This window comes from Capsella rubella, unplaced genomic scaffold (assembly GCF_000375325.1).
Source record: "Capsella rubella cultivar Monte Gargano unplaced genomic scaffold, Caprub1_0 scaffold_8, whole genome shotgun sequence".
NCBI classification, from domain to species: domain Eukaryota; kingdom Viridiplantae; phylum Streptophyta; class Magnoliopsida; order Brassicales; family Brassicaceae; genus Capsella; species Capsella rubella.
Window position 1 is genome coordinate 2,411,496 of NW_006238916.1, and position 22,717 is coordinate 2,434,212.

At 33.7% G+C, this 22,717-nt stretch overlaps 7 protein-coding genes and 1 long non-coding RNA gene across 9 annotated transcripts in view; 6 read left to right on the plus strand and 2 right to left on the minus strand.

Annotated features, from left to right (window-relative positions):
- The first annotated feature begins 1,753 nt into the window (after nt 1–1,753).
- On the plus strand, nt 1,754–2,840 carry LOC17875227. The gene has a single exon (XM_006281315.2). It carries the CDS (start codon nt 1,877–1,879, stop codon nt 2,171–2,173), a length of 297 nt encoding a protein of 98 aa, XP_006281377.1. The 5' UTR covers nt 1,754–1,876; the 3' UTR covers nt 2,174–2,840.
- A 1,008-nt stretch (nt 2,841–3,848) lies between these two features.
- LOC111829065 lies at nt 3,849–4,935 on the plus strand. Its single transcript, XR_002832642.1, has 3 exons — nt 3,849–4,022; nt 4,553–4,609; nt 4,706–4,935. It is a non-coding gene; the product is annotated as an uncharacterized LOC111829065 (long non-coding RNA).
- Nucleotides 4,936–7,542: 2,607 nt separating this feature from the next.
- LOC17875500 (nuclear transcription factor Y subunit gamma) lies at nt 7,543–8,270 on the plus strand. Its single transcript, XM_006281236.2, has one exon. The coding sequence runs from the start codon at nt 7,604–7,606 to the stop codon at nt 8,012–8,014; it is 411 nt and encodes a 136-aa protein (XP_006281298.1). The 5' UTR covers nt 7,543–7,603; the 3' UTR covers nt 8,015–8,270.
- A 738-nt stretch (nt 8,271–9,008) lies between these two features.
- Nucleotides 9,009–12,629, minus strand: LOC17875215. 2 transcript variants are annotated; one of them, XM_023788288.1, is made up of 8 exons: nt 11,905–12,629; nt 11,059–11,747; nt 10,771–10,957; nt 10,485–10,688; nt 10,229–10,402; nt 9,946–10,143; nt 9,755–9,868; nt 9,009–9,680 (listed from the first exon to the last, which is right to left on the minus strand). In XM_023788288.1, exons 1-8 carry the CDS (start codon nt 12,550–12,552, stop codon nt 9,351–9,353), a joined length of 2,544 nt encoding a protein of 847 aa, XP_023644056.1. In that variant the 5' UTR covers nt 12,553–12,629; the 3' UTR covers nt 9,009–9,350. The 2 variants fall into 2 exon arrangements, with proteins under 2 accessions (XP_023644056.1, XP_023644054.1); XM_023788286.1 differs by having other exon boundaries at nt 11,059–11,750.
- An 803-nt stretch (nt 12,630–13,432) lies between these two features.
- Nucleotides 13,433–15,379, minus strand: LOC17876888 (structure-specific endonuclease subunit slx1). The gene is made up of 3 exons (XM_006281121.2): nt 14,872–15,379; nt 13,975–14,081; nt 13,433–13,876 (listed from the first exon to the last, which is right to left on the minus strand). The coding sequence occupies exons 1-3, from the start codon at nt 15,111–15,113 to the stop codon at nt 13,707–13,709; spliced, it is 519 nt and encodes a 172-aa protein (XP_006281183.2). The 5' UTR covers nt 15,114–15,379; the 3' UTR covers nt 13,433–13,706.
- A 2,425-nt stretch (nt 15,380–17,804) lies between these two features.
- LOC17877097 (F-box/kelch-repeat protein At5g43190) lies at nt 17,805–19,375 on the plus strand. The gene has a single exon (XM_006280507.2). It carries the CDS (start codon nt 18,004–18,006, stop codon nt 19,213–19,215), a length of 1,212 nt encoding a protein of 403 aa, XP_006280569.1. The 5' UTR covers nt 17,805–18,003; the 3' UTR covers nt 19,216–19,375.
- A 985-nt stretch (nt 19,376–20,360) lies between these two features.
- LOC17876530 lies at nt 20,361–20,768 on the plus strand. The gene has a single exon (XM_006281376.2). The coding sequence runs from the start codon at nt 20,411–20,413 to the stop codon at nt 20,660–20,662; it is 252 nt and encodes an 83-aa protein (XP_006281438.1). The 5' UTR covers nt 20,361–20,410; the 3' UTR covers nt 20,663–20,768.
- A 1,571-nt stretch (nt 20,769–22,339) lies between these two features.
- The window catches only part of LOC17875998, a 2,579-nt gene continuing 2,201 nt past the window's right edge, over nt 22,340–22,717 (plus strand). The window contains exon 1 of the mRNA XM_006282353.2: nt 22,340–22,504. Within this exon, the coding sequence (XP_006282415.2) occupies nt 22,340–22,504 (165 nt within the window). The remainder of the gene's footprint in view (nt 22,505–22,717) is intronic.

A 22,717-nucleotide genomic window follows, 5' to 3' on the forward strand; every position in this document is an offset into this window, starting at 1 on the left:
TAAGTTTCAAATTACTTAAATATTTCAAATATCGGGACAAGAAATAACGAATATAGAAAGAGAACGAGTAATTTAATTAGTTAAATACAAGCTATATAATGTTGCTTTTTTAAAAAAATGTAAATTATTTCATTTATATATAAAAAATATGATATTATCTTAAAGAGAAAGAACGGGAACAAAAAGGGAATGGGTAATTTAAAAAAAAAAATATATAAACTATTTCTCATCAAAAATAAGCCTATATAAAAAAATTGGAAACTTAAATTTAATTTTAACTTTCAAATATCAAATGACGGGTATGATACAAGAATATGAAATTTTAATAACAAAAGTAAGTTTCACTTAAAAATTTCAAATATTGGGACAAGAAATAACGGAAAGGGAACGGGTAATTTAGAAAATAAAAAATTATTATCTTAACTAATTCTAATAATATACAAAAGGGAATTATGGGTAACGGGCAAGCTGAAGACATACTATTTATTCATGTGGGTGGAGCAAAATATTTCAATTTGTTGTAGGACATGCATAGTGAACGCTTTGACTGTCCTGATATCTATATTTATGTTATTTTATTCAAAAGTTTTAATGTTTTTCATTAGTTTATGTGATGTGATAGTTCACAAATTTAATTGATTTCTAATTTATCACTCATTCAGTTCACACTCGATCCGAGTCTTATATCATGTCGATTAAAATATTAGAAACTTTATGATAAACATAGTTTTTGCAACCAATCCCGCACGTACGTGCGGGTCCATCCCTAGTAATCATTTGAAATAGGACTGGAATACGATTTTTTTTTTTTTGGTTTTACAGAAATTGAAATTTTATAGAAACCATTTATATTTTGGTTTGGTTACGGTTTAATTTTAATGGTATTACGGTTTAGAAATATTGGTTACCAAATATTAGATAAATATGATTTCAAATTTTATGAAAAACTGTTCATTTTTACGGATCTTAAAAAAACATAACTAAATCAAATTTTGACTATGGTACATACGTAGTCTTATTAACAAAATATACTATTCAAATATTGATTAAATCAAATTTATATACAAATAAGTTTTACCAATAAAACAAAATATACTATTCAAATATTGATTAAATCAAATTTATATACAAATAAGTTTTACCAATAAACTATATTATGTACAAACTATGTAAATCACATGTAACTCACGAGTTATTTCGTTAAAAAAATTTCTGTTTGTCTTTTCTTCTATTGTATTAAAACTCATTATGTAACAATTTACTCGCCGGTTACTATTTTATTCAAACTTATTACACAAAACTTGATTCAATGTAATTGACTGCACTATAATAAAATAAAATGATAATATATTATAATCTGTTAAAAATTGTATGTAAATGTAAATGTAAATTATCTTTCCGTGTTGTAGCGCGGATCCGATATTGTAGTTGTAGTTGTAATGTATACTCAATTTTTGAAAAATAAGCAAGCAACCAGATAAATCAGTGATAATCTAAAAAAAAAAAAATTGAAAGTTGTAGAAGATATTTTAACCTCGTCGGCCCAATGAGAAACCCAAATCCAAAAAAACTGGACTATTATCCCACGCGGCTGGCTCATTCATCTCCTCACACAACAACTTAACCCTCACTAGCCCACGTGTGTCCTTTCTCAACCATTCCCTTATCCTCAAAATTTGTATTTTACTTTCACAATAAACCGAACCGTATCAAAATTAAAGACCACACTTTTGTCTGAACACACAAACAAAAAAAATAAAAATCTTTACTTTGACGTTCCTCTCTTCTTCTTCTCCAATTTCTTCACGGTTCTTTGCGTTATCCCCAAAATTGGCAACCAAAACCTTTTCTCTCTATCTCTCTCGAAAACCCAACAATGAGTCCGATCGTGATAACCCAATTAGCCACAGGAATCAGCGTTTTAGCCGGTGCGGTTTTTATCAAATCGGTCATGGACCAAAAGCCTATGGCTGGTGGTCAGTTCCCTCGTTGTCCGACTTGTAACGGTACAGGAAGAGTTACTTGTTTCTGTTCTCGATGGTCTGATGGTGACGTTGGATGTCGTAGGTGTTCTGGTTCTGGTCGTGCTGCTTGTAGCAATTGTGGTGGTTCTGGTACAGGTCGACCTTTACCAGCTCAGATTACGGTTCAGCCACCGAACCGTCCTTATTGATTCTTCTTCAACCCCAAAAAAATGTATACTTTTGTAAACGATTCTTATCTCTTGAGTCTTGAACTCTTCTCTGTCTTGTAAGTTGATTATATATATACACATAGATGAGAACAGATTCATAGCTTCTTTTTTTTTAATTATGATTGCTTCTTTCTTTTTTGTGTTTTGTGTGTTGGGTTTGTTTGATACTGTTCATAGTCAATATTGTCATCAATGGTGGCTTTTAAAGTAAATCTTTAGAAGAATCTAAAGATTCATAAAGGTAGCTCCTTTTTTTCTGTAATAGTTTAGGGTATTGTTATGGGATGATGATGATTCAGTAAAAATGGACTTTGTTTGATGTGTTTTGGTTCATCTCTTACTACTCAAAACAATCATGGACACAATTTGTTGCAAATGGTGAGAAGATACTTCATACAAGAACTTCAAATCAAGTTGGTGTGTGAATCATGTGATGGTTCTTGTCTGGTCTGTTATAAAGTTGGACTTTGGTTCTGTTTCTTAAAAAAGCTGCAGACGACATTGTTGTTGTGTTGTTGTGTTGTTATGTTGGGTTGTTGTTACTGTTCATAGTCAAAATTGTCATCAATGGTGGCTTAAAGTAAAGATACATAAAGGTAGCTCCTTTTTTGTGTAATAGTTTAATGGGATGATGATGATTCAGTAACATGGACTTTGTTTGATGTCTTTTGGTTCATCTCTAGTACTCAAATCTGTTGTTATGAGACATTTCAACAATCATGGGCACAATTTGTTTGCAATTGGGTAGGAGGAGGAGACATCATCCAAGAACTTCAAAAAAGTTGTAAGTGGGTGATGTGTGAATCTTGTGATGGGCACAAATTGTTTGCAAATGGTAGTAGGATACATCATACAAGAACTTCAAAAAAGTTGTAAGAGAGTGGTGTGTGGATCATGTGATGATGGTTCTTGTCTGGTCTGTTTGTGGTTCTGATTATAGAATTGGACCTTTGGTTCTGTTTCTTAAAAAGCTGCAAACGTGATTGGGGAAACGTGATTTGGTATTTGTGTTTGTCATCTATAAACACATGAGACTGAGGTATTAAACAGCTACGAATTGCAGTAGATTGAGCTAAGAAAAGGCTTCATACAGCCACATATAGGAGTATAAATCTCAAATTATTAACCATACTTCGAACTGTCTCTACCCTAATTTTTTTTTATTTGAGGGCAAATTGAGTTAGGTATCTATCTATCTATATATATAAAGTTAGCTTTTTCTCTCTTCTCCTTAAGCCACATCATCATCCTAATCATCATCCACCTCATTTTATTATTTAATTTTAAAATTAATTATATTATTTATCATATAATTTTAAGATTTAGATCTATGTAAATAAGTTTTCCAAAGAGAAAATTGTTGTCAATGACATGAACAGTGTTAAAACTTGTTCCCAGTGCCATATCTCCTGTTTTGTTTTCCCGCTTGCCATAAGAGCAATATCAAATGACAGCTTTACCCTCAGCATCTGAAACTTGCTAAAGCTGATGAGATACTGTTGATGTCTGTCAAAAAGTTTTTACCTTTATACAATTAAACATAAAAAGAATTATTTTAATTTTTTTTTGTACAATTCATCTTCTTCCAAGCCTCAGTTCAAGTTCATCTTTTTCCAAATATATGTTATTTGCACACAAATTAATCCTACCCCCTTCTACTTCAGATCTCATGGATGCTTGACCACATCCTGCAGCGTTTCCAATCGACATTAGTGAACATGGAGGCGACAGTCTTGAATCACCACAAGCCATAATTTCTCTGTTTCCGGCCGAGTTCCTCAAATAACGCAAATAACGCAGGTGGAGTTGTCCATCGGACCCCGTGAATGTATGTTTTTATAGACCAGATCTATACCAAATTATGTCCATGAGTTTTTTTTTGTCCATCATAAGTCGTTTGTTGATATTTATTCTATAGATTGTTCATCGGATCAACAGAACAAAGATGTCCATTAGTTAGTTCAATAGACAATCCTCGTCAGACCAAGTAAACTATGAGATGGACGATTTAACTTTTTTGTGAGATGTTCTACCATTCGTACAGTTTCTGTTTTTATAGACCAGATCTATACCAAATTGTGTCCATGAGTTTTTTTGTCCATCCTAAGTCGTCCTCTGACATTTATTCTAGAGATTGTTCATCGGATCTACAGAATAAAGTTGTCTATCAGTTAGTCCAATACACAAACCTCCTCAGCACATGTAACTATGAGATGGACCATTATATTTTTGTGAGATGTTTTACCATTCGTCTAGTGTATGTTTTTATAGACCAAATTTATACCAAATTTTGTCCATGAATTTTTTTTGTCCATCGTACGTCGTCCTTTGATATTTATTCTACAGATTGTTGATCAGATCTACAGATCAAAGCTATCCATCAGTTAGTCCAATAGACAATCCTCCTCAGCACAGGTAAACTATGAGATTGACCATTTATATTTTTGTGAGATGTTCTACTATTCGTCCTTTCCATTTACTATTTATTGATGGACAAACTTTGATCTTTAGGATCTCTATAGACAACATAGCAGATGATACCAATGATGGACAACCGTATGACGACACAACATAGCAGAGGACAACATAGCAATGGACAACCGAAAATGTGTTTTTCTCATTTTTTCAGCACCCACCACTTCCACAAAATCGCTGTTAGTTGTCCTCCATTAATACTCATCCAGATCTGTTTTTTATTTGTCCTCCACTAAAACTCAAACCTAGATCACTCATTAAATCAATTATCCTCTAGATATTAATATACATCAACCCCATTAAATACTATTTTTTGCTGTCAGATAACATGTCCCATCCCTTTCATTTTTTTAAACTAAAAGAGAAATCTCTAGTGAATAGATAAGGGCAATTCTGTCTTTTTGAATACCTATTATGGCACTCCATAAAATACTTGAGATAAAATGGCAGTTTTAATTTTTTGAATTTTAAAAGTGGCATAGAATATAAAATTCTCTTTTCCAAAAAGGAATATGAAAATATTATACATTATAAAACTAAAAAATATAATTGATTAAAAAGTTAAAAAAAACTTACTAATTATCGATTATACTAACAAATATATAAATAATAGATTATAGTTTTTAAGTGTTTAAAATATATATATATATATATATATATATCAATTAAAAATAATATGACACAAAATTCGATTATATTTACACAATTTATACCTAAATTATAATGAGATTTAACGGGAATAGAACAAAAAGTAAGAAATTTTGAGTATATAAATCTATCTAATTTATGTCTCACAAACTTTTCCAACATAAATGAGATAGGTAGGAACGAAACATGAATTATCATTTAAAAATAACGTATAAAAAGGTAGAAAAAACCAAAACATTATTTAAAGGTTTCCAATATGAATTTAACTAACATTTTCCAATACAACACATATGTTAAACTAATAAACAAAATAAAAAGTTAACTATATTTAATAAAAATTAAAAATAAAAATAAATAAACAATATTAAATGAAATAAACCAAATATAAAGTAAATTATACTAATATGTTAAATTTAAAAATTGTTCCACATGAAAAAACAAAAAAAATATAAAACATAAAATCAGAAACAAATATATAATAGTATAAAAATGATCATAACGAGATATAAATTACGTCAAATCCAAAAAAAAATGTAAAACAAAAAAAACTTATAACAATATATAAAGAGATAATGTAAACAATAAAAAATACAACAATCCACCCAAAACCCACAACTCATTTTCAAATTTCGGCCAACATATTAAAAAGGCCTACAATATTAACATCTATATCTATATATGGTAAAAATCCTAATAGCACATGTTTAGAGTTTCTCAATGATTCTCCACCGCACTTCCGTTTATACTCACACTTCGTCTTATAATATACACACTTAATTTCTCAACAACTAATGAAGCTAAAACTCAATAGGTTTTCTATACAAACATAATCTAAGTTTAAAAAAAAATATGGTATAGTGAAAAATTTAAGTAGAAAATAAAATACGAACCAACTACTCATAAACAATGTAATAAACTCCCGCGCGTAGCGCGGGCAACCGACTAGTATATATATAAAGTTACATTTCCTCTCTCCCACATTATCCACCATATCATCACTTTTCTTTTTACTAAATCCAAAAGAATATGGGCTTGAGGTCCAACACTTCCACAACAATCAAAATACAAAATCTAAAAAAGTATGGACCTGAGGTCCAACACATAACAATCAAACCGGTTAAAAAAATCCGAAAAACGTGGGATACACGAGTTTGGAACTGGATGATTAAACGGAACAGGGAAAACATTTTCTAGAACCATCGTTTACAAGAGCGACACATCTGCAACAACGATACCGATTTCAAAATCATTGGCCGGAATACACGGATTCGGACGTAGGAAAAAACGGGAAACAAGCCAGATCATAGAATGTATCAAACCCAGATACCGGAAACTTTATCTCTCTAATCACATACTTAGTAAAAAGAAAGAATGCCGCATAAACTTTCCATCGACCTCTGACGAATACCAAATGATGATAAACATTTCAAATACTAAATTACTATAAAACTGAAAAATAAACACCATTACTATGTTACTACCCTCATTACTATGAGTTAAGTAAACCAGAAAAATCGGTTTAAAAAATTCTAACTTTATGGATGAGATTAGGCACGACCAAGTTACGGTTGATTAACAGATTAACCACCGGTTACAGTTAGAAAATTTGTTTAATCTTAACCATATTCGTTTAATAAAAACGATTAAACGGTTACGGTTGAATATGGTTCTGGTTTAAACGGTCATAGTTATATACGGTTACGATGTTATGATACGGGTATTAAGACTGGGATAATAATCGAACCGTGATTTTGGCTATTTGGTTTCAGTTATAGGTCTTTAAACAATCGACAAAATGTGAAATTTACTTTAGTTAATCGAGAAATTTGGTTAGGTTCATGATTAACCAAAATATTTGTTACTTTGTACAACCGGATTATACCACAATTAGACAGGTTAATCATATTTAAACCATTTTTTGTCAGAAACTGAATCGAATTATCCAAATAGTACACTAAAATCAAAATTATCCGAAAAACCCGCGATTTTTTTCTTTATGTAAGCAAAAAAATCGATTAGCTAGATTGTAAATCTCAAAAATGGAATTAACAGAGAACCAAAATTTTATTTCGATTAACTCTTTGGCAGTAATTTCAAAATCAAAATTAACCAAACCGAATGGTACGACTAACCGAAGTTCCGGGTTAGCTCATTTTCACTTTCCCGCGGTGGCAGAGCGCGTAAAACTTAAAAAAGTAAAAATAAAATAAAAAACCCTAAAAATGTTCGAATTTGCAGTAAAAATACACTTTCCCGAGATCTCTCTCTCACAACAAAACCAAATCAATGGCGGAAGAAGAAGGTTCTCAATCTCCAATTCGACCGGAGTTTCCAATCGGAAGAGTGAAAAAGATTATGAAACTCGACAAAGACATCAACAAAATAAACTCAGAAGCTCTTCACCTAATCACCTACTCAGCCGAGCTTTTCCTCCACTTCCTCGCCGAGAAATCAGCCGTCGTGACGGCGGAGAAGAAGCGGAGGATTGTTAGTCTCGATCATTTAAGAACCGCCGTGAAAAGACACCAACCCACTAGCGATTTCTTACTCGACTCGCTTCCCTTACCGTCTCAGCCTATAAGACATAACAAAACTGCTTCTTCCGACAAGAAAGCTCCGCCGACTCCGCCTGTCGGAACTCGTCGTATTGATGATTTTTTCAGTAAAGGGAAGGCGAAGGCTGATGATTCTGCCTAGAAAGTATAAAAATTTATCCTTTTTGTAAGATTTTGTTTCTTCCAATTTGAATTTTTTACTCTTTTGCTGAATTGTAGTGAGGAAATGTGAACTCTTTTGGAATTTAGATGAACTCTTATAGTAATTAACTGATACTTGTCTTGTGAGATAGTGTTCTGTAGAGAGAAAGAGTAGAAATCTCTGCATCGCTTTAACTTTGGTGTGTATTGGTTTATGAATGGTACTATCTGAAACAGCCATGTTCAGTGTTCTGCAATAGAGTGGTCTTTTGGATTGCATCTCTATCAATTAGTCTTGTGTTTGTTTGTAGTTTTTGATAAGCTTACCAGAATAGAAGTGAACAAGTCTGATGGACAAAGCTAAAAACTTTGACAGAATATTTATACTTTTCAAGATCGTCATTATCCATGGTTGCTGAATTGTAGTGAGAATGTGACTGCTTTGGATTTCTTAGATGAACTCTTATAGGAATTGGTACTTACAACAAAAAAACTGATACTTGTCTTGTAAGGGTTAAAATCTCTGTATTGCTCTAACTTTAGTGTGTATTGTTTTATGAATGCTACTTGAGTGTTTCTGCTCTAATGAAACAGGCAAGTTTAGTGTTCTGCAATAGAGTTTTCTTTCCTTGGATTTCATCTCTATCGTCAGTGTTATGTTTATATGTTCTTGAATATGAGCCAATAAGCTCACAACCGAGGAAAACGAAGGCTTTGCCGAAAATGTATGTTTTTTATTCGGCTAAACTAAGCTTAGCAGAATAAAAGTGAACCAGTCTGATGGGTGAAGCTAGGAACTTTAACAGAACAATGTTATATTTCCATGGTCGCATTTGTTGATAGTTCCTCTAGTGTTCATTTTTGCTCCTTCTCAAACTTTATGCGTATAAAAAGCACTGACCAACTTCTATAGATCATTTAGAAGAAGAGAAACAAGAGTATACAAAGATGCACTGAGCTTCTTAACTCCCAGGGGAATCCATCTTCTGGTCTGATGCTGTATAGATATATCTTTGCTGTGTTTAGTATGAAGACAAGTGTGAAATCTGATAGATATGTGAAGACCATTTCATGATTGTTAGAGAATATTCTCATAGCTCTGTTTGTTATTAGTTTCTTTCTTGGACATCTACTTTGTCTAATCTTTTCATTTTAGCTATACATCAGCTTTGCTTTTTATTAGTGAGACAGTGATTCTTGTAAATATAATGCATGTTTTAATTTTAATCTTATAAACCCCATTTGTTTCTCTGTGGCCATAAGTATCCTTCATACATATAACCAAGAAACGTAGAAAGTGTTTTAATCAAACATAGAAGACAAAAAAAGGAGAAGAGTCATTGTAATCCGTCTTCCTTCCATATTTCTCTAAGGAGATGATATCTTACAGTCTTTCTTCGTCCATATCCTTTCGGCATCCACTCTGACGAATTGGTTGTTCCAGGAGCAGATAATATAGAGTTAATGGATGTATCTAAGTCATCGAGCTCATCGTCACTTGTGTACTGTTTCTTGAATACGGATGATCCAGTTTCTGATAATGACGGATTGTTTAACTCTCCAATGAAGCGTTTTATGGAATCTACAAACGGCATTAAGTAGACTGTGGGCGATGCAGCGCACGGAAAGATTGTGATGCATCCATTTTCTTCCTCCTCTGTTGAGACCTGAGTTGAAGACAAAAGGGTCAAGAACACAAACATTGATTGATGTGGCCAATTTGTGAAGACGGTTTACTAACCTCGGAATTCAGAACATCGAATAACCTTCTCGGGATTCTGTGCGGGTTAAATTCATCCGGGACAAAGTTTCGAAGAACTCTCTTTATAATTGGTGGACCAAGAGTTGGACAAACCTTCAAACAGGAACAAGAGGAAGTAAAGAAAAATGCTTTTGGAACAAGAAGAACGAGTTAATGTTAGTCCAAATTACCTCTTTTCTTGTGGATTTGTCTGCAAGCATTTTGAATGGAAGCATCATTAAATCACCTAATGAGTTGAGTAAATGGAACAGTCTGAAATTTTCACTTTCTGGCTTCTCCTTATTATTGCTATCATCATCTTTGTTTCTACCAGATTTGTCATCCTTTTGTTCAAATTGATCCTCAAGCCATCTGGACCAAGTTCCAATCTGCAAAAAGCCAATACTATTATTACATACCAAAAGGATTGTTTTTGTTGGTTGAGAACACTCTAGTTAATGCGAGCTTTAGTACCGCGTTTTTTAGCTGTGCGCCTGCTCCAAAACTTGCTTTTCCTGCTGGAATTGGAAGAACATTTATGTCACTGATTGGATCAGAGACAGGATCTGTCGGCATTTCAGCCGCTGACTCACGGAGTATCGCGTTGAACATTGCTACATCAAGTCTACTTATTAACTGTTCCATCACCTGAATAAAGAAGAATATTGAGTTCGGATTATTATGGCTGAGCTAAGTGTCTTTTAGGAACTTAAAGCTAACTATCTGTTACCAGTTTAGCAAGCATAGGTAGACAACCACACTCTTGTCTTGAACCTCTTAGTGGGCAAAGTCTTTCACAGGCAGCTCTAAAGGCATTCTTCCATAGCTCTATAGCATAAAGCCCCTGGTTCCTATGACCTAACCGTCGTTTTCCTGAAACTTTCCTCGAGATTGATCCTTTAACCGCAGCAGATTGCATATGCGGTGGCATACTCTGCAATGGGATTCATTTCACATTTAATGTTAGATGAAAACTCTTTTGCTAACCCATTTGGAAAAAAAATTCTTTTAACTACCTGCCACCAAACTGACTTAACAACTCTGGAAAATATCCAAGACTCGAACTTCTCCAACGCCGCAAGAAATGCTCGAGGATCTTCCCATTCATCTGAACTGGTTTTTTCAGGGACAATCTTCATTTTCTCCATACCGCGGCTTAAAATTGCTCTAAGCACGATCGAGTTTGATAGCCAAAACGTTAACCTGTCGATACATTTATAGAAACGAACAACATTAAAAGAACCGTACTGAACAAAACCAAAAGCCCACCTTAACTATATATGTTGTTGATATGGTTATAATACCTTGGAACATCATTTCCACATGCTTTAGAAACCAAAATCAATCCAGAAACCGCGGCTCTAGCCGCACTGGCTCTCTTAGAATGATCTGAGCCATTTCCTTTACAAGCATTAAGATAAAATCTAGCGAGGCGACGAGCAGGAGCATGAACCTTGCTCATGGAGCTACTGTGCTCAGCAGCCACAGAGTAAACAGCTGCTTCAAGAGCTGCTGCTTCCTTCAGCTCATCTTCAAGCGTCTCTGTTCTAGTCTCCTGCGAAGTTAAACCTACCTTGTTGCTCACTCCACTCGCCTTTTTGTTACTATCATCTTTGGTTCCGTCAAAATGCAACTGAATAGACTTAAGCTGTTTAAGTCTTGGAATACCTTCCATTCCAAGAGTCTTTCTTCCTAAAGCAAGAGTGTTTGTCCGAAGCTTCATCTGTTTTCTCGCTGCATCGGGAGGTAACGATAAAGGACCAGATCTGATCTCAGAGAACTGTTTCTTGAGCTTAAAGGCAATTGTATCATCCTTTTGTTGCTGATCAATCTCTGAACTCACAACAACCACTTGATTGCTCTGTCTCTTTCTCTCTTCTTCTCTCAGTAGATTCTCAATCTCAGAGACAAGTGCTGCTTCATTGTTGCTATGCTTAAGCGTTACATGTTTCCAACCTTTCTTTTCATCTCCGTTCATTACAGCCTCTGTGTTCTGCTTTTGATTCAACAAGTCAAAACATGTAAGTCTTTACTTCTTAAGAAAACACCAATGAAACTCAATTTTGTATTGTTCTTATTGTATGATACTATTTGTTTAAACCACAAGCCAAATAAAATGAAATGTGTAACGTCAATATAAAAATGCTTACCGTGGAACTAGCATCAAGCATAGCTGAGAATGAAACTCTCCGTGTTGAAGAAGACACTGACGAAGCATCATCATCATCGTCCGTTAAGGAAGCCAAACTAAACTCACTACCTTCACCAGATCTTCTTGAAACGCTCATCTTCGGTTGCGAAGAACAGCTACTCCTGTTCCCTTCATCATAATCCTCTTCTCCGGCCGGCTCAACAGTTAGGTAGATTTCAGAGCTAGCATCATTCCTCGAGCTTTTCTTGAAAGTAAACGGAGCTCCAACGGGAACCGAGTTGGCCAACACGCCGAAATCAGCGAGGTTGACCGAGGCAGTGCCAAGAAGCTTGTTCTTGACGCCCTTGTCTTTCTTTTTGGCGTCGTAGACATGAAGATCAAGAAGATTCTTGTGGAACTTATTGTCCGATCCAACTTTGGGCTCTAACGTTAATGTTAGCCTAAAGGACTCGTTGAACATGATCGTGTCTTTGCCCACGACCGCAATGAAAGAGCCTGAATTGTTTTCGCCGTTTTCCCATTTGAGAAGGACGCATTGTGCAGGGACTTGGCTTGTTGGCCATGGTTTTAGCTCCTTGATTGAGATTAGATACTCAACGAACACTCCATTGTCTTTACGACTCTTTGTTCTAAGACCCAACACCATCTTCTTTGTGTTTTGTGTGGACAAAAAAGTGATTGTTGATTATGAATTATTAAAGGAAGTTTTTGATTTGGGTTATAATGGAGTTCATGTTTTGGAAGGTGTAATAAACAAAACCACCGGCCTAAGATGGACGTGGGTTGCACCATTTCATTTTTTTCTTATTATATTTTACATGAACTAGCTTATTAACGAGACTTTAAAATTATGTTGCATAAATACTAGTAATACATTTTGTTGTGATTTTGTATCAAAGGTATTGCTTTGGTTTACCAATAATGGAAGATCAAAACTTCAACGAAAATAGTTTACTGTATGTGGCAAATTCTTTTGGGCATTGTGGCAGAAAGTGAATAGTTTAGTTTTATACTTTATAGGTATGTTGCGGCCGCATAGGTGGTGGATGTGAAACCTATGAAGAGACCATTAACCATACTTTGTACACTTATAAGATGGTTTGATCAGACCTCAAGTCCCAAAACTCACAAATGATACTTCAAAAGACAAACAAAAACAACTTGATTAAAGTAAGTGAATAAACCATTGTATTCTACGGTTACCCAATATTTTGATCATACGACGCCCACCTTTGTCACGAAAGCCAAAGCCGAAACATAACCAAGCCTTTAGAGATGTAAAAGTGGTGCAGACTACAAGGATGATACTTGATATATTCATCCAGTGAAATTACAAACTACAACAAAGTGGAAGTCGAAAGTGGAAAGTGGAAAGGCCAATATAGCTGCTTTGAATCTGAAACACTAATTATGTTCGGTGTCGAACACTGGCTACTTTCATTACCAAAAGTTCTAACCACCAATATACAGTTCTCAATCTTATCTCTTAAAGATGTTTGTCTATACTTGTGTTTCTATATCAACTGAAGAAAACTAAAAACTGAATCAACCAATCTTGATTACAATTGCTTTGTATTTGGTGTATCATCCTTAAAAGTTACAACAGCTGTAAGAAATCAATGTTCATGGGGTTGTGCAATGTAGTTTTCAAACAAGTAAAACCTAAATGCTAGTTACACTCTTTTCCCTATCGTCATCATGTCTCGACATAAATATTCATTACATAAGGGAACTCATGCGCTGCAAAGAACTTCGGTGATTCCACTGATAAATTCAGTTAGTAGTTGGTTGGATACCTGGTTAGATTTTCCAGTTAGTTTCAAGATGACTGCAGTCAAGTGATTCCTCGACTTTATCCAATGCTCTCCTACGGTGTTGAAGCAAAGCATCACTCTGACTCATCTCCTCATCTTTCTTTCTCCGCGGTAACTTTCTTGAGAAGAGCTTCCATTTCGATTCAAACGAGGCAGCTGAAGAATCAAACAAGGAAAACTCTCATCATCCATAAGTATACATAAATGCATTCACAGGGCAATGTTCAACTCATAAAGATGAATGAATATGGTACCTTGGCTTAAACAAGTGAATCCAGTGATGATACAAGCACAAAGCCATGGTCTTCCTGAACTTGAAGCTTTTGCACCACCTCTAATTTCACCATTGTGCTGCTTTAATCTACAACGATTAAAAAGCACTTGGCTTTCATATTTCTTTGAAACCTATGAATCCAAAGTTCATGTTTTTTCTAAGCAGAACCTAAATGGGTAATCAACAAGAACTTTGCTTTATAGATTCCTTGAAATCTATGAATCGAATTGCGCCTTTAGAAGCAGAACCTGAACCTTGATAGTAATCAACAAGCACTTTTCATTAGTTTTCTTGGATTCTATGAATCAAAAGCTCAAGCCTTTCTAAACAGAACCTAAATCATAATCAACAAGCACTTTGCGTTTCAGATTCCTTGAAATGTGTGAATCAAAAGCTAAAGCCTTTCGAAGCAGAACCTAAGTAATAACCTACAAGCACCTTTGCTTTTTAGATTCCTCCAAATCTATGAATCAAAATCTCGAGCCTTTTCAACGCAGACACCAAAAAATAGTATTCTACCAAGAATCAATTCTATGAACCGGAAGCTGAAGCCCGTCGATGCAAAACCTAAATGTGTAATTAACAAGCACTATGCTTTTCGAATTCCTTGACATCTACGAGTCAAAAGCTCAAGCCTTTCTAAGCAGAACCTATATAATAATCAGCAAGCACTTTGCTTTATGAACCGAAAGCTGAAGCCTTTCGATGCAAAACGTTAATGGGTAATCAACAAGCACTTTGCTTTATCAATCCCTAGACATTTATGAACCAAAAGCTCAAGCCTTTCGAAGCAGAACATAAATGGTGATCTACCAAAATCAAATCATCTCAAATTTATCAGAGTGTAAAGGGAGACAAGACGAGAAAGATGACGAACCGGCGAGCAAAATCTGTGGTGATTCCAACATATGTTTTGATGGGTTCGTTTGTGGAGAGAATGAGATAAACAGACCAGGATTTGGGATTTGGGATCTTCAAATTCTCTTGCGATTCTTGCGAAGAGGATGATGAAATCGGAACTTGGGTTTTTGGGTTTTTCAATATTTTGAAATCGGAAGCTTTAGGGTTGGTATCGCGGAGCTTCACGGACGGGAACGTCCTCGATAGCAACCTCGTCATCTCACTTCTGTATCTACACCGTATTCGCTCCCAAAGAAATCCAGATTTTTTTTGGGGTCAAATAGATAATTGCAAACTTACAGTCCAAAATTGAAAACAAAATGATTGCAAAAAAAAAACCTCATAGTATACAATATACATTACATAGATAATAGGCATAGTAAAAAACACCTCAAAAATATTAGAATTTAATAAATAAAATAAAAAAACTGAACAAAAAATAAGCAGTTTGGAACTAAGTTAAAAATCTTGCTCCATCTTTTATTTCGTCGTCTGAAATTTTATTAATTCTTGTTGTGAAACCAAAGATGAAATACAAAACCGAAAAGAGGAAAACATAAACCCGCGGACGATGAAAATGACAAAAAACCTTGCTCCATCTTAGCATGCAAAAAAAATTCAAAATTCTGGATTGAAACAGTCATGAAATTTTCAAATGTCTACACTTGTCATTACAAAACGGTATCGGAATCTAAAGCACTTGTCATTACAAGTTGTTGTTGATTGGACTAGACGATGATAATTGTGTACTCTTGTGTTTATGTCAATCACATTGTAATAACCTGGACCCAAATTAAGTTCACAAAATTGATCAACTTGAAAATCAATTTCCTCATTAGTCCAAAGTCCACAAAAATTGATCAAAGAACATAGATAACTGTAAGTTCTAGAACCGGTCAAATGGAAAGAACTAATTGAACTTTACATAGAAATAAGAATCTGTAATGGTGTGCTTCTTATTTACTTTACACACACCTTTTAAAGAAAGATTAACTTAAAATATTATTATGTTTATGTAACTTTCTTCTAGAAACACTAGGTGAATTGAACTAGTTTGGAATCTGCTTCTTATATGCATATCAAGAAGAAGGTGTAGACTTTTGTTTTATAGATTTTTGAAAGCTATTGAACAATGAAGAATATGAAAGTATTAAAATAACCATGGTCTCACAAGTCACAACCTAAAGATAATATGAAAACACCCCCTAAAGACAAGTTTATAAATACATAATTGGAGATTAATTCAAAAAAAATCATAACGAAATAAAAATGTGGATGATAGGAATAAACTTAAATTCTTAAACAAAGATAATAAATAATATATTTTTAGATAAAAGCAAATATCTAAAATCCTAGAATCTAGATTCTTCGACATTTTTAATATTTTTGACAATCATCTAGACCGTTGATCTCTCGGTTAATCTATGATCCTCTATCGCCAGTTTAATTTAATTTCCGACAATGTTCTATAAGGCCAAACAGAAAGATGTTCTCCGGTTTTCTATCTCTCAATATCCGCACTTTAACAATGGGAAAATAGGATCACATCGGAGCATCTATTACTCGTTACACGTACGGACCTAGCTAGGTTTTGGACCTTTGGTCCTTTGTCATTCAATCTCCAAGTTAGCTGGGCTAAGTCTTTATTTTCGGGTCAAACTCGAAAGTGCAACTGTGCAAGATCCAATACCAACAAATAGCAATAAAACCAAAAATTACAATCTTTCATGCCAACTAGTCACGATGCATGAAAAGAGAGTAGACGAGCGGATCTTATCTACTGGTCTATACTTATTTATTAATGACAATTACATCACAAATGATAGAAACTTTTTTCCAAAAGATAGAATCATATTAAATATTCTAAAGTCAAATAGTGGTCCTAAGATTAATCTTCATAATCAACTGTTTAATTTTATCAATAATTTAATTAGATGTTGGTCGTCCAACGATGTTCTAACTTTGATAAATATCATCATCAAGAAACGTGCATGTATGTGTAATTTGTATAATAACATGCCAACTTGATTCGATGATACTACTTGCCAAGAAGTCAAAAGTATTTGTCGAGTCCTTTGGGTTTTGGTAGTTGTACGTACTTTTCCAAGATAGTTGAATTGAATGTTGTTGTTGCACCGTCATTGAAGTTTTCAGTTTGGTTTTATAAAATTAATGCATAACTCAGACTTTTGTCTTGTTTCATTGAATTATGTTTAGTTTTACATAAACATAATTTATTATTGTATTCATATATATAACACTAAAAGTTTTGGGCATGTGGTGTGATTTGCAGTTTAAAATTTTTAAAATGATTAGAAAATGGTAATATTTAAATGTTTTTTTTAGTTTATGTAAAAAAAACTCAAAACATTAATCCAAAAGAGGTGAAGGAATATATTATAAACAATTCGTTTTAAAATGATTTAAACATATGTTTTAAGTGGTTATAACCTTTCAATATGCAAAGACTAGGCATTGTCATTTTCCATTTTGGCCTGATTTGAACTTTGGTTCAATAGTTAATTAGATATCTTTTTTTTTTGGTTCCATATGGAATTCTATTCTGTTTAGTTTTTATAAAAAAAACATATATCAATATATAACTAATTCCTTTTCCCTGAATTGATTTACTTATAAAATAATTAATTATTAAAAGAAAAAAAAACTCAAAAATATCTGTATTTAATTATCGGTTTAATTGAAAATTTGTTATAATTCTTGGTTTCAAATTATTTTTTATTAATTAACTTTTGTTTAATTAAGAATATTATTACTGTTTTATTTAATTTTAATCCGGTGTTTGACGAACAAATTTGTCAAAAAAAAAAATAATAATAATAATAATAATAATCCGGTGTTTGACTAATAAAAGTATGATATTGATCACTTTTACAATAATAAATTAGTTCGATTTTTATAAGTTTTGTTTCTTTTATACATAAAAAAAAAAATATTTTCTTTAAAAAGCATCAGTTGTTTATATCGTCCCACATCTCAAATGTGAACAGTCTCTATAGTCTTGATTCTTGAAGTCTTCGTCTACATATCTTCCCTTCTCTTCTCTTGTCTCTTCTTGAAACTTCAACGTCTCTGCTTAATCTCTCTCACCATGTTCCGCCTCAGAGCTCACGGCAAGAAACCCATTACCATCACCACCACCACCACCACCACCGCCACCGCCTCAGATTTCCTCTACTGGTCACCAGAATCATCCCCCAAAGCTCTATCTTCTCCATCAGACATGGATCCAACAATCTGGTCTAACATACCAAACCATCTCCTAGAACACATCATCTCTTTCCTCCCTTTCAAAACTCTCATCTCCTTCAGATCAATCTCACGCCATCTCCGTTCTTTAATCCTCTCTCCATCTTTCCTCTCTGACCATTCCTTCTCTCTCCCTTCTTTTCTCCTCCTCTCTCATCCTCAATCTCACAACTCTTTCCCTCTCTTCAACCCAAATCTCATCTCTTGGTGCACGTTACCACTCCCTCGTACCTTATCACTAACATGCTCCTCTTCTCTCCTCTCTTCTTCACATGGCCTCCTCTGTTTCTCCTCTGTTTCTTCTCTCTCAATCTTTAACCCTTTAACCAGATCTTCAAGATCTATCAAGTTCCCTTGTCACTCTTTCCCTTTTGAGCTTCTCTCTCTTGTCACCTCCCCTGACAGCTACAAAATCTTTACCCTTTGCTCATCTTCCTCCTCCTCCTCCTCAAGATCCGTTTGCCTCTACGACTCTATTGACCGGACATGGAGAAAATACGGCGGCGTTGATCAAATCTTGCCTCGTGGGTTTAATCAAGATGGAGTCTTTTACAATGGGTCACTCTACTTCGCTAGATCCGAGCCTTTTATAATCGTCAACGTCGATTTACACGACGGTAAATGGACAACAACATCCACCACCGGAGACGGTGTTTTTCCGGCGGATCATCACATCACGTTTGCTAGGCTAGTTTGTGATCAAGAAAGGAAGATACTTTACATGGTTGGAGGAATCGGGAGCAATGGGATTTGTAGAAGTATCAAGATTTGGGAGTTTAAACAAGAAACTGAGACTTGGGTCGAAACTGAGACGTTACCGGACATTGTTTGTAGGAAGTTTACTTCGGTCTGTTACCATAACTACGAGCATGTGTACTGTCTCTGGCATAAGGAGATGATCTGTGTGTGTTGTTATAATTGGCCTGAGATTTTGTTTTTTCATGTTGGGAGAAGGACTTGGCATTGGGTTCCTAAGTGTCCTTCGTTGCCTGAGAAATGGAGCTGTGGGTTTCGTTGGTTCTCTTTTGTTCCCAGCTTGTCTGCTTCTGTTTAGTTTTAGTCTTCTTCATTTCTATTACAGTGTATTCCTATTTTTATGTGTCTTCTTCTATGAATGGTTTGGTTGGTATCTCTTTGTGACATCAAAGATTGGTTTATTCTATTGTTGGTTGTAATTTAATATGAAACTATAATAATATTTGTTGTTTAGTACATCAGTATTTGTCTCAAGGATTGCTCCATTGATCAAAAGAGTGGTTACGATTCCTTTGGACACATCTCAAGGATTCTCCAACCGTTGACGCATGGATTGTCACAAAACTGGATTCCTTGTGAACCAGTTCATGCGGTACAGACTGACACCTCATCCGAACTTGAACCTTGTGAAAAAGACATTTTTTGAAAAGAAAATAGAAACATAGAAATGCTTTAGATTTGCTTGGTTGCTTATAAAGGAGCGATTGGATCCGATCTAACATTATAATACATGATCTAACATTATAATACATATTTTAAGATGATTTTACACTTCTCTGTAAACTCTACAACTTTAATAAACATCTTATTTATAACTGGTTTGATTTTTCAAAGTTAGTAATTAACATGATTATGTTAGTAAAAAGATCAGATTTTTTTTTTTTTTTTGATTAGGAAAATAAGATTCAAATATTGTTATGAAAGGTGGTTCTAATTTAAAACAAAAATATGATAATAAATTGATCAATTTTTCTGTTGAAATTAAAAAAAACAAAAACTATAAAAAAATTTATAAGTGTCTAACATATTGATTATCATGTTGCTTCTGCATACCATACCATAAGGTTGCTTATCGTGCTCCATTGAGGGACGTGTAAGCCTCAAGTTGGAGAGTCCATTTGGAGTTAGGCTATCCAACTTAGTTGAGTTCAAAGATTCTACCACTATAAGAAAATTGTGCTGGTCTTACCACTAGCCCACTGTTTTTTGGGTAAGTGAAAAATCTTAAATCTTCAGAAAAAAGTAAGAAAATTTGGAAACCAAAGAAACAAAAAAAAATCGAAAACCTAAATAAATATATTTTTTAACTTATCATCTGATTTTTTTTTTCCACTAAAAATAGCTAATGCTCCAAAACATCTAGAGAAAATATAGCAAATACACTAAAAATAAATCAACAAAACACAAGATATCATAAACAAATGTTTTGGGAATAAACAACTTTTCACTGTGTTGTCATTCTTCTCATCTCCTAAGATAAGAAAATTCAGGAGATGAGAAGAAAAATTTGGTGGTTATTTTTGAGCAGCAATGTAATATTCATCAAATCATTGACACGATACCAACTTAAAGAAGAAGAAGAAGCTGCATTGATCTTCCCAAAAGATCCTTCATGGTTTAAGCTATGGATGGTTCCTATGATGATGCTTTTCGTTTTCTTTGTCATTTTTGTTGTAGGAATTTTTCTATATTTTCACAATTGTCGTCGAGGTGAAAATTCTCCTAGAATACATCCTATCACCTAATTATTTAGGTATTTTCTTCCTCTTTTATTTCTATCAAAATGTAAACGTTTGTTGGTGAAATGTAAATTTTACAATTTCACGATATCAGTTTTCTTATTGTTTTGATCTAATGGAAAACAAAAGGATATATATGGCAAAACAAAAATTACCAATACATATTATATATGTGATCATAGCCAACTACTTCTAATTCATTGTCTTACTTTAGTTATTAGCTTTAGAAAGATTTATTGGATATATAATGCATTTCATGAAAAAATCAGACTCATATTGAGAATTTACATGAGTTTAAGACTATTTTTAAAATTAATTATAGAAATCAAACTCATATTCTAACTTTCTTTTTATTTTTTTGTGACAAAGAACAGTCGTCGTTAAGTCGTAACTAAGGACTTTGCTACGATTATGTCGCTAAGAGCAACATTATTGGTAGTCACTTAATATTGGCTCTTAGCATTAGTTTAATATTAAAAATGTAAGAAAACTCCAAGATATGTTAGTTTTGTCTCTTAATTAAGAGACTAAGTAATAAAACACATTTCCTATTTAATTTAATTATGCATTTAAGTTTGTCTTGTTTTCTTGTAGTTTATATTGTTTCATATTGTAGTATGAATTTCTAAATAAAAAGGTTATACATATGTCCGAAAAGCATATATATATTTGCCTATTGTATAGGGAGACATGCATGCAACACACACAAAAAAAGCAAGAATTAAACCACCAGAACGATGGTTGTTCTTGATACTCTTTCGACGCTCTAAAAAAAAAAATAACGAAAAAAGAATGGTTATTAGATGAGTGTTGAACAAATAAGTGTTAGGCTAGAGTGATATCATTATGCAACCTATTATGGCTTTTGAGAGCTTTAAAGAAGAAACGACTACTTGATCTTGCTTGAGTAGCTTTGTGGGTCGATTTCTATTGGGCGATTCACAGCTCTGATCATTTCGATATCTCATTCATTTAAAAATCTTACAAATGTTTTTTCTTTCTTTCTAAACTTCCCTAAATAGATGTGATATATAAACAAGTTAGTTAATTAGAAAGGTTACAAAAAAAATTAGATAGTTAATTAACCGATATCAACCCAGAGTTTGATGGTTACTCACGATTTCGATACCCCGTCATTGTCATATGGTGTCGACTAATTCATCGCCGTTAAATGATTAACTAACACCGTTTTGGCATACGTTGATTTCGGCTGATTACATATAGTTTAACTTGGAAATTTAAAATTTTAGTGAGTTTAGATTGATTTTTGCCGAATATCATAATTTGAGTATAAAAACGCTGCCAGCAAATAGTTTGAGTTGATTTTTGCGGTTTTCCTGTTATGTGCTCCTCTAAAAGTAAACACACTTGGTACATGTTTAAACATTTAAATGAATATGTTGTACATGCATGAATACAAAAAAAAACTCTATTGGGCTTAGTGTTAAAAGGTAGGTAAAGTGAGTGTGCATGCATTAGTCAGATGTTGATATGTCTTACTTTATATCCCCACGAATAAATTTAAACCTTTTGTTAATACTCCGACCAAGAATTTGTTGCGTATACGTCCAAGATTACACTAATTTTTCGTGTTTGATATCTGACTATGAATCCCATTTCTCCACTAACTTTTTTTTCTATCTTTATATATATTGGCATATGCCTTTGGTAATGCGAACAAGAATGAGAATGAAGATTGATACAGATAGTATAGTTGTGCCATTGAGTTTGTTGATAGCTGTTGGATACCATGTGTTTCTATGGAACACCTTCAAGCAAAACCCTTCTCGTACTTCACTTGGTATTGATTCCTCCAAACGCAAATCTTGGTTTCGTGACATCAAAGAGGTTCTTCTTCTTCTTGTCTTGTTTCTCTCATAAGTTTGTTTTATGTACACTTTGTCTTGGACCTATATATATGTTATATATATGAACACTTTTTTTTATTAGAGGGAACCAACATTTTTAGGCGAAATATTGGTTCCCTCTGATAAAAAAAAATCCATTACAAAAAAATTATTCATTACTTTTTATGTACACTTTTTCTTGGACCTATATATA

What these genes read in the sequence shown, in the direction of transcription:
- LOC17875500 (XM_006281236.2), top strand. Translation starts at nt 7,604, where the DNA reads ATGGCGGAAGAAGAAGGTTCTCAATCTCCAATTCGACCGGAGTTTCCA.
- LOC17876888 (XM_006281121.2), bottom strand. Translation starts at nt 15,113, where the DNA reads ATGACGAGGTTGCTATCGAGGACGTTCCCGTCCGTGAAGCTCCGCGAT. An exon ending in ACCACAGATTTTGCTCGCCG is followed by an intron (nt 14,082 to 14,871) that starts GTTCGTCATCTT and finishes TAATCGTTGTAG; the next exon opens with ATTAAAGCAGCACAATGGTG. An exon ending in ATTCACTTGTTTAAGCCAAG is followed by an intron (nt 13,877 to 13,974) that starts GTACCATATTCA and finishes TTGATTCTTCAG; the next exon opens with CTGCCTCGTTTGAATCGAAA.
- LOC17877097 (XM_006280507.2), top strand. Translation starts at nt 18,004, where the DNA reads ATGTTCCGCCTCAGAGCTCACGGCAAGAAACCCATTACCATCACCACC.
- LOC17876530 (XM_006281376.2), top strand. Translation starts at nt 20,411, where the DNA reads ATGAGAAGAAAAATTTGGTGGTTATTTTTGAGCAGCAATGTAATATTC.
- LOC17875215 (XM_023788286.1), bottom strand. Translation starts at nt 12,552, where the DNA reads ATGGTGTTGGGTCTTAGAACAAAGAGTCGTAAAGACAATGGAGTGTTC. An exon ending in TGCTTGATGCTAGTTCCACG is followed by an intron (nt 11,751 to 11,904) that starts GTAAGCATTTTT and finishes TTGAATCAAAAG; the next exon opens with CAGAACACAGAGGCTGTAAT. An exon ending in GCGCACAGCTAAAAAACGCG is followed by an intron (nt 10,144 to 10,228) that starts GTACTAAAGCTC and finishes GGCTTTTTGCAG; the next exon opens with ATTGGAACTTGGTCCAGATG.
- LOC17875227 (XM_006281315.2), top strand. Translation starts at nt 1,877, where the DNA reads ATGAGTCCGATCGTGATAACCCAATTAGCCACAGGAATCAGCGTTTTA.